General features: G+C 47.1%; 1 protein-coding gene across 14 annotated transcripts in view; it reads right to left on the bottom strand.

Moving 5' to 3' along the window:
* Positions 1 to 2,934: 2,934 nt before the first annotated feature.
* The window catches only part of Apc (APC regulator of WNT signaling pathway), a 113,529-nt gene continuing 106,028 nt past the window's right edge, over positions 2,935 to 10,435 (bottom strand). For all 14 annotated transcript variants that reach the window (XM_040758056.1, XM_040758059.1, XM_040758063.1 and 11 more), the window contains one exon: positions 2,935 to 10,326. In XM_040758056.1, coding sequence (XP_040613990.1) covers positions 3,720 to 10,326 — 6,607 coding nt within the window. In that variant the 3' untranslated portion in view covers positions 2,935 to 3,719. The remainder of the gene's footprint in view (positions 10,327 to 10,435) is intronic.

Genomic DNA, 10,435 nt, shown 5'->3' with positions numbered 1-10,435 from the left:
TTGAAAGATGCATCAGCGGCCTAACAGAACGCAGAATGGATTTTCATAGACCAGGATTAGAAGAACAGGAGGGGAATAACCTGGGTTTACAGAAGTCACAGTTCATAGATTTCCACATTACAAAGTAGTCTTCTAAGGTCAGCATGTGAGGGGAACAGGCTTACTAGGAAGTTAGAAAGAATATGCACTCTATTTTAGCCTCCTCTACAGTTGAAAAGTAGTTTGGTAGATTTTAATTATCTGACCATGCAAACCTGTCTTAGCATTGGGCAGTTCAATCCTTGCATTTCTGGTACTGTATTTTCTTCTTAGCTGCAAAGAAGCCCTGGCAACTGCCTATTTTCAGCAACAGACTCATTTTCAATGAACTTTGTGGTAACCTGATCCCCATTTTACACAATAAAGACAATTCTGACTACACTTACAGTGCTGGTTGGTACCTACAGGGCCTCTTTTATTTCATTGTTTACCTTGTTAGTGCCCTGGTAACCTGTAAACTTTATTACCACTTCTGGCTTCTACTGTGCACCAACAAACTGATCGCCTACACCCAATCTACCCGCATCTGGAGTTTCCATTTTCAGTCTTACTGTATATTCAAATTATTATTAATTTTTTTTGGTTTTCTTCAAGACAGGGTTTCTCTGTATTGTTTCGGAGACTGTCCTGGAACTTGCTCTGTAGTCCAGGCTGGTCTCGAACTCACAGAGATCCGCCTGCCTCTGCCTCCTGAGTGCTGGGATTAAAGGTGTGTGCCACAAACGCCCGGCCCAAATTACTTATTAAGGCTCTTTTTTTTTTTTTCAGGAGCTGTTTCAAAGGGGTACACGGTGATCCTCAGATGCAGTGGACATGCTGAGAACTGTTAGTCTCATGAGTTTGCTCCCTATTGTGAGTCGACAGATTATGAAGTCGGACAACCCAGTATTCAAGTCTTTTATGCCAAGGAGAGCTTACTCAGCAGACTAAAGGTCCAGTTGTTTAAATGTTAAGAGCTGTGCTGTGGTTGCTAAGGACAGTAATTCTCCAAGTATGGTCCCCATACCCTAAGCCCAAGTAACATCCCCAAACTGCGATTTAATAAATACTTCTGGTGATGCAAACACACCTGTCTGAAAACTGCTACCTTGGGTTTTCTTTGCTGCAGTCCAAAGCTAAATAGGCTCCTGAGGCGTGCGCCACCAACGCCCGGCGGCTCCTGTCCTTTCAATAGCATGCTGACTACTAACCCACCCAACAGTGGGCTTGGTGTGCCTTAAAGAAGCAGGGGCTGGAGCACTTGGCTGGCCACCGGCTAGGACATCAGCCAGTGGGCTTCTTGAAGCAGACCTGAGGCAAGCCTCTTTACCTTTACAACCTCCGCCAGAGGGTTTCACCCAACAATTCATCTTCAAGGGACAACACAGACAGACCCTTCCTAGTAGGGCTGCCCGCGGGGGACTTCAGTCTCCAACGGGTGGAATGAACCCCTCTTTTACTTCCAAAAATTTTTTTAAAGACATGTACTAAAAGGCAATTTATTCTAACTAATGCCTCATACCTTTCCACAGAAATACTTGAAGTGGCTTGTAAACATTGGCGTGCAGTAATGCTAATGGAAAACTAGGAATGAAAGAAAAATGGGTTATGACCTATATTCCCATCTCCTGTTGCTTATGGCAGCTTTCTAGAACATGATGGAATAGTGTTCGAAAAAAAAGAGAGAGAAAAAAACCAACTTCAGATAGTTTGACGAAAACTGAAACTCTCGGCTAATTAAGTGTATCAGTGTGTTCTCATTATGGTGGGTTCTCTCTGCCATATGGGGGATGGTCACTTAACAGATCCCACCACTGTACCCATTAAAAATACAGTTGTCCTCAGCAGGCAGGGATTACAGGAGTCTTTCTGCTTTCTACTTATGAATTACGGCGCGTGTGGGAGCCAGAGGGCAGCTTCCACTCCACTGCTGAGCCCCCTTGCGGTATTTGCGTGGGCACATGCGGAGCGGGCCATGGCAGGCGTGTGGAGGTCAGAGGACAATTTAGGGCGTTGGTCTTTTCTCGCACCATGTGACCTGTGAACTGAACTGGGTCTTCAGGCTTGGTGGCAGTCACCTTTACCCGTGGGCAGCCATCTCGCTGGGGCAGCCATCTCGCTGGGGCAGCCATCTCGCTGGGGCAGCCATCTCGCTGGCCCACTTCGGAATATCTTTCTTTTTTTTTTTTTTTGGTTTTACGAGACAGGGTTTCTCTGTATTGTTTTGGAGGCTGTCAGTTCAGCCTGGCCTCGAACTCACAGAGATCCGCCTGCCTCTGCCTCGCGAGTGCTGGGATTAAAGGCGGGCGCCACCATCGCCCGGCTCTGGAATATCTTTCTTAAAAAGTTATCATAACAGCATTAAATTTACCTCTGACATTTTGTTGACTTGTATTTTTTGAGTACAAGAAAATACTGATTACACCTGGCTGCAAAAGATGTGTTTTAGCACACAGGGTGGTAGCAGGCCCTGGCTTCAGACTCAGTATGGACTCGGAGAAGATGGGGGTAAGACAGTGCTTGCCCTGTGCAGCCTGGGACACAGCCAGCGCCCATCAGGAGCCAACGTTTCAAGTGTGAGTCCTCGTGAGGAGGAGGAGATGTCCTATGTGTATGTACAGCTCCTTGTCTTGTGCTATCACAGGCATTTGTTTTAATCAAACTCCAACGCAGTAAGAAAAGAAGTGGAAAAATACCAAACATTGAGAGGTGCTAATTACATAAAAATAAATCTTAGGAATGGTTAAGTGTCAACAATCTTCTTCAATTGTCTTTATTACAGTAAGAGGAAGTTTTACTCTTAATGCATAGAATCTGAAGAAAAAAATTTACATTTAGCTTTTAAAAGAGGCCCTTTTGACAATTATTAATACAAATGTGAAATAAGAACCTTCAAACAAATACCGATTTCAGTAATAGTTTACATACAGCAATAATTTATTCTGAAATGTGTCTCACTAATAAAAGAGCAGCCATCTCACCTCAAATACCAGAGTATACAACAGTTGCAGCATAGCAAAACTTCCACTACTCCTGATAGAATCCAGTTCAGTTAAAATAGCTTCATTCAGGGTTTTATAGTTACACAGATCTGAGCACAAAATAGTGTGAATTGTTACACCGTAGCTACCTATGCACACCATGTGACCACAGAATCATTAATCGTTATTTCTGAAATTGAACCATCAGTTTCACTCATGCAACAAATAAAGCAAAGCAGGCTGGATAAACATGTTCATTGGGAACCATATTACTGTGAATTTCACAGCCACATGATTAATTATGAGTTAGATGGATTCACAAGGACTATTTTTGCATAAATACAAATTTCTCCCTGATGTAAGTTTATTTTATAATCTAGAAATGATTGATAACAGCAATATATCATATAGTTTCTATCTGTAGTGTTATCTTAAGCGACAATTAAAGGACAATGGGATGGATGCTACTTAAATACGTGTAAAACATACTGTACAAATATACTTGGCTTTACCGTTCTTTTTCCTACCTAACAAGAGTGCCTCCCAAAATGACCAGTGAGGACCAAGTGGACTATCAAATATGGTTTCCAGAACAAAACCTCTCTAGCAAGAATCAAACTTATTTACAAAGTTTCAACCTTTGAAGTTTTCTTTGAAACAAAGTCTCTATACAGCAGTTGTGAGGACACCAGCTTTTCCTAGCTCCGTCCTTCCAGCCCTTTAAACAGACGTCACGAGGTAAGACCCAGAATGGCGCTTAGGACTTTGGGCTCCACCGGACTCTGTGCTGTCCGTCTTCGAATCTCGCTTCTTCGTGTTGCTACTCACCGGCGTGGGGATCTGGGACGGCCGGGCTGAGGTGCCATCCGCACTGCTTTTCCTCGGGCTGGGGTTGTAATTAAAAGGCGTCACCCTGGCAGCAACAGTCCCTCCGGGTGAGTTGTGCTTGCTGGAGCCACTTGAACTGAAAGGGGTGCGCTCGACCACACAAGGCTCGCCGGCCTCTGCTGCGGGCGCAGCGTTACTCTGCCCCGGCTTTGTCTCGGTTCCTTTCTGCTCTGGGGCGTCTACCTGAGTACAGGGGTTCAGGCGGCTTTCCAGACCCACGGTGTGCACGGGGCTGCCACTGCCCGCACTTTGTTTCCCCTGGGTATCTTTCGGGTCTTTAGTGCTTGGATTTCCCTTTTCCGAAACACTGTCAATCACCGGGGGCGTGTTACCTGTGGGGGACCGTCCTGACCTAGGGTTGTTGATGGGGCAGTCCTCGATCCTCACCCAAACGTCCTCGGTCTTAGAAACAGCGGGCGCCATCTGGTAGACCAGAGGCTTTGATTCAGCACCATTGGCAGCACCCGAGGGAGCCGTCTGAGCCAGCGCGCTTGTGGGGGAGAGCTCGCTTTCCTTTATTTTCCGCCACGTGCCTTTTGTGGGTGCTTGGCTTTCTTTCATCGGTCTGGGGCCTGGCGCTGAGCTCACATGCTTTTCATCCTCACTTTTGGCCTTTTCACTGGACTCGGAGGAAGCGGAGAGAATAGAAGACGAGCTCCCGGTTCTTCTCCAGGTGCTCACCCGAGGGAGGGATGAGGAGTGTTTGCTGTGCTCCCGCTTCCAGGTTCCTGCCCGGTTGATGGGCAGTCTGGAAGGGCTTTCCGAATGGGAGCGAGCGATGTCGTGGCGCTTTGCTGATCTCCCATCGCCGTACTCAATGGTGGGGCTGAGATTAGGCGGGAGCTTTCGCCATCCACCAGCCTGAACAGATGGGGGTGTGGACAGAGACATGTCAGGAAGGGAAGGACTTAAAACCGGGGTTTGTGCCTGGGATCTGGTGGGAGAATCTGGTCTAGAAGATGGAGAAAGGGATTCCAGAGAGGCGGACTCCTCCAGCTTCCTCCGGAGGGTCGGGCTGGGGGCTTCTTTGATGAAGGTGGACTGGCGAACTAACGCAGGCCTCTCTGACCTGTCTGACTCACTCCCACTCGACTTAGTTGAAGACATCCTAGAAAGTTCTACCTTCTTATTAGACCCATTGCCATTATTCATCTGATTTAGTCCTTTAGACGCAGACTCACTTCTTGGGATACTACTGGCATTCTTAGATAAGCCTGCTTGCTTGGTAAGGTTCTGTTGGCTCATCTGCCTGCCAGGGGATGCATAGGACATCTTCCCCGAGCCCGAGGACTTGGTGGAAGCAGTGCTCGGGGACGAGGTCCTGGGTAGCTGAGACAGTTTATTAGGAGGGCTTATTCCATTTCTACCAGGGGAGATAGAGTTCCGCCCTGGAGACTGCATTGGCCTACTTAGTGGCTGCTGGGTGGGTCTTGAGGGAGTGGAGTCTCTAGATCCGGATCTGGAAGGCCCCTTGTTCGACCCACTGATTTGGGAAGTTTGCCTGGTAATAGGGCTCAGCTCTGACTTCACTGATGGCTTAGTTCCCCTGGGAGAAGTGGTGGTTGCTGGACCCTCACTAGGGCTTTTGGAGGCTGGAGTCTTGAGGGGTGGGCCTTTTTTAGAGACAGGGCTTGTACTTGAAGAGCTATTCCGAACCCCTGGGATGTGAATCATGGTCCTACCTCTTGAGATTGAAGGCATGTTTGCCTGGAGGGGCTGTTTCATTTGGCTGGAAATTTCTGAGTTGGATCGAATCTTTCCAGTGATCAAGCTTTTATAAACCTTTTTCCCACCTTTGATTCCTTTATTTTCAGATTCTATCTTTTTTGCTTCTAATGTGCTTTTCTCCCCAGGTTTGAGAATCCGTGGGCCTTTACTGCCTGTGAAGGGTTTGTCCTCTTGATCAGGTGTCAGATGAAAAGGGGACCCCAGGGAAATGCCTGACTTCAGGGACAGGATGGAATCGGAGTCAGATGAAGCCTGTCTAGATAAACAGGCGGCCGCGGCGGCTTGGTGCAAACTGCTTACTATGGAGTTGGCGCCTTCCTGAATAGCTTTCCAGTCAAAACTCTCCGAATCAGGAGATAAAGCGTGTTCCGAATCTGGCCTCTGGATGTCCCTCAAGTCAAGTGTCAGGTCTTCAGCTACTGTGCCGCCCATATTTCTGGGACTCTGCTTTTCACTGCCACCCTTGAGTCTGGAAGGCCTCTTCTTTTTTGGCATTGCAGAACTTATACACTCCTGCAACAGGTCGTCCTCAGAATCAATGCTCAGAGAACTGAGAGAGCTGTTTCTCGAGAAGCAGACGGGGGTGTCTTCAACGTGAAACGACTTGGGCGTGTACCCAGATGCCTGAGGCTTACTTGGCTCCCCTTGTGAGCTGGTAGGTTCAGCTTCTTTGACTGGTTCATTTTCTTTGTTATTGTTGTTTTCTTGGTCGATGTCACTAAGGGAACTCAGAGAAGAATTTCGAGAAAAGCAAACTGGAGTATTTTCAATAGCAAAATTCTGCAATTTTTCATCCGTTGCCGCCCCTCTATCTGGCAAGTCTTTGGAGGACTGGGGGAAAGTGGGTTGTTTCTGAAGCACGGGTTTAGACTGTCCCCTGATTACGGGGTGTTTTGTACTAGCCTGTGACTTACTAGCTGCCTGTTGGCTTGAGGCTGGCTCTGTGTGGCAGGTAACTCTGGCTTCTGACTCCTTACTTTCTTTCCCCTTTCTTAACTCGGCCTTTTCCCTGGAAAGGTCAACATCATCGTCATCAAAATCCAGAGAACTCAAAGAGTCGTTTCGTGAGAAACAGTAAGGAGTTCCTTCAATGGGGGTGTAATGGTGCGGTGAGTCAAAGGCGAAGCTTCCGCGGACGCGGTCTTCGTTGTTTGGCAGTTTATCGCTCAAGTCCTTGGGGTTGCTCCTCAAGCTCTTATCGCTCAAGTCCTTGGGATTGCTTTTCAAGCTCTGTTTTTTTGAGTCTTTGTTGTCTGAGAAAGTTTCTTCAGCATTTACGTTAACTTTTGACTCTGTATTCTTCCTCACACGTGTTCTATATTCAGTATTTTGTGGCATGGGCTTTACTGGTGAAGTAGGCTTCTTTTTCTTAGTGTCTATTTGATTTTTGTTAGCTCCAGATGAAGTCACTGATGCTTGCTGGACCTGGTCCATTATCTTTTTCACTCGGAAAGGCTTGTGGCTTTTTCCTTTGGGCATAGCAGAATTGATACATTCTGCAAGAATGTCTCCTTCCTCTGCTTTACTGTCATCCAGGTCTGGCATAACCATGGATGAGATCTTCCCCCTCTGAGTTTCATCTGTACTTCTGCCCTCTGTAGGAATGGTATCTCGTTTTTCAAATTCGCCTGACTGCGTACCTGCTCTAACCCCGTCTCCAGCAGCTAACTCATTTGGAGGGGACTCTATTGTCAGATCGCTTAGGGATGTTGCGGTGGAGAAGTTTATAGGTGTCCCTTCTACACAGTATACGCGGGGCATATCATCTCCTGGGGTAAAGCTCACATGCTTTTGTGCCTGCAGCCTGTTTTGTGACGGCAGAAGTTTGTACACAGGCAGCTGGCTTGGTTTCCTTGCCACGGGAGGAGGTAGTTTTGAAGCAGTCTGGGCCAGCTTTTTGGCTTTGCGTGATGACTTTGTTGGCATGGCTGAAATAATACACTCTTCTAATATTTCAATATCATCATCGTCTGAATCATCTAATAAGTCTTTCTCAGAATCAGGCTTTTCTACCTCTTTGTCCTGGCTTTCATTTGATTCTTCAGGCTGCTCTGGTTCAGTTTCGTTCCCATTGTCATTTTCCTGAACTGGAGGCATTATTCTTAATTCCACATCTTTCTGTATAAACGGCTCGTCGAGGCTCAGTGCGCTCAGGCTAGATGAACAGGAGAACCCGTCCGGAGTACTTTCTGTGGCGAAGTGCAATAGAGTGTCGGCGTCCGGAAGGACCTGCACCCTCTGGATGGCAGCATTCACAGCCGTCTGCTTATGTCCACTCTCTCTCTTCTCAGCAGCAGGGACTTTGTTTCTTGGCGCCTCTCTCTTGGTCTGGACTGTCTGTGGAGGAGGTGGAGGGGTCTTGCTTCTGCTTGGTGGCATGGTCTGCCCAGGGCTGTCTGGAAGGTCACTGGGGCTGATAATGCCACTCACCACCCCACTGCACGGCTCGCTCTGCACAGAGCTGGCAATGGAGCGACTCTCAAAGCTGTCAAGCGAGCTGACGGAGGTGCATCTGCTGAACACAAGTGGGGTCTCCTGGACATAGTGCTCGGGGGGACTTTTGGGCGTCTGAGCACCACTTTTGGAGGGAGACTTGGCCCCTGAAGAAAACTCTACAGCCTTTTGCCTGGTTGATTCTGAAGATAAGCCAGAAGCCTGGAGTCTGCTGGGTTTGGGTCTAGCACTCTGGGACACTGCTGGGACTTCGCTTGCAGGATCTTCCGCTGATCGAGGAACATCACCCTCTTTTATCTCTGCTATCTGCAGAGCATTAGCAGGATCTGCCTCCTGGGTCGTCTGGCCACACCCTATTTCATCTTCAGCCGATGACAGTGATGACAGTGAGCTGCACCTGGAGAAACATATGGGGGTGTCTTCTACACAGTACGTCTGCATTGTTTCTTGGGTGATGGAGGGGACTTTGCAAGCGGTCCCTTTTTGAGTCTGACCATTTCTCTGTGCTGAACCTGGATGCAGCTGATTCTGCCTTTTGGAATTAGATGAAGGTGTGGATGTATTCTCACTGTTTGGAGAGAGATGTTCAGTTTTAGTGTTTTGTGCTGATGGACTCTTTGAAAATGAAAACGATGGTTTCTGTGAGGAAGAAATGTCAGTGGTATATTTTAAACTATAGTCAATAGGCTGGTCCCCATGGTGCTTCTCCTCATTATATTTTATACTATAGTTTGTCGGCCTCTCCTCTCCTTCATGTTGCTCTTCCTCAGAGTAACGCTCACTGTAGTTGGTAGGCTTATCATCTTCATAGTCATCTTCCTGGCACAAAGACTGGTTTACATTTTGATTAATTGCATGACTAGAACCCATTCGATTTGTTTCTGAGCCACTAGTTCCCCTGGACCTATATGGGGAAACACATTCCTGTTGTCCAAAATGTGGCGGCTGGAATTTGAGGTGTTTGTCATCAGTGCTCTCAGAATAGACAGGATAGTTGGTATTTTGGCTTCTTGACTGTCTTTGCTCAGTTTGCTTTATTTCATCGTCTATTACGTGCTTCGGCCTTGCCCATCTTTCATTCTGTGAGGGACTCTGCCTCCCAGAGTTCAGCTGCTCATCCGAATACTTAAGACTGTAATTTATGGGTGTGTCCAGTTCCCCATCGTTATCGTCCATATGGTTCGCACTATGTATCTTATGTGCTAAATCAGCCGGATACTGACCATAACTGCAAAACTTACTTTCGTCATCTTCAGAATAGGACTCGACTGAGGGTTTCATCTGACCCCTTCTACCATACCCGTCACTGCTGTTGACACTATTTAGACTGTCATTTGAAGATCTCTTATATTCCACTTTGGCATAAGGCATGGAACACGTCCTGTTGGAGTTTTCCAGCTTAGTGAAGCTGTAAGTGTTTGCATGTGTATGGGAAGCGGAGCTCTTTCGCGCCGCGTTTCTCTCATCCGTCACACAGTGGGATTCGGTGGCAGCCCCGGAACTTCTGTCTTCTTGGGAGGTATGAATGGCTGACACTTCTTCCATAACTTTGGCGATCTGGGCTGCAGTACTAGAGATCTGCAAACCTCGTTTTGAAGAGGATCCTGGATTTTCTGTTGCTGAATGGTAAGTGCTGAGGCCAATACCTCGTTCTCTCTCTAAACTTCTGTCTTTTTCAGAACGAGAACTGTCTAAACTTCCCCTTGATGAAGAAGAGCTGGGCAATACTGTAGTATTTAAATATGGTGAAAGAACAGTCAAGTTTCCAGTATTAAAATTGTCTGACCTAGTATCATCATGTCGATTGGTGTCAAAAACATAGTCACCATAGAGATTTGGCTTGTGTCTCTGCTTACTACGATGAGATGCTTTGGGACTTAAATTGTCAATGTTGTCAAAGGTTTCTGATAAATGCTGAGCATCTAACTCTGCTTCTAGGGCTTTCTGTTTCCTGACATGAAGGGATGGCAGACTTGACCCAGGAGACATAATGTTGGCATCCTTGTACTTGGCAGGCCTGTTTGCCATGAGGTTCCTCAGCGCCGCGGCGCTGCCCATGGCGATCATTTTGTGCTTGGAGTGGACGAGGTTCTTGAGCATGCTGACCGCCCCCATGTCCCACAGCGCTTCCTGGTCTTTGGGGTTTCTTGCTGAGAGATTCCACAGTGTCCCACACGCATTGCTGACTATTGTCAAGCTGTGAGACTTCAAGTGCTGCAGTAAAGTCTGTAGGCAATTGTTCTCTCTTAGGATTTGCCTGGGTTAAAACAGGAGCACGTGAGATTCAGGGGGAAAATGTGATTAGTGACAGCAACTTTAAATAGAAAGGATTACTAAACACAACAGAGTGACATGAGCACATTATT

This window comes from Mesocricetus auratus, unplaced genomic scaffold (assembly GCF_017639785.1).
Source record: "Mesocricetus auratus isolate SY011 unplaced genomic scaffold, BCM_Maur_2.0 Super-Scaffold_100015, whole genome shotgun sequence".
Lineage (NCBI taxonomy): Eukaryota > Metazoa > Chordata > Mammalia > Rodentia > Cricetidae > Mesocricetus > Mesocricetus auratus.
This window is presented reverse-complemented; position numbering and strand designations above follow the sequence as displayed.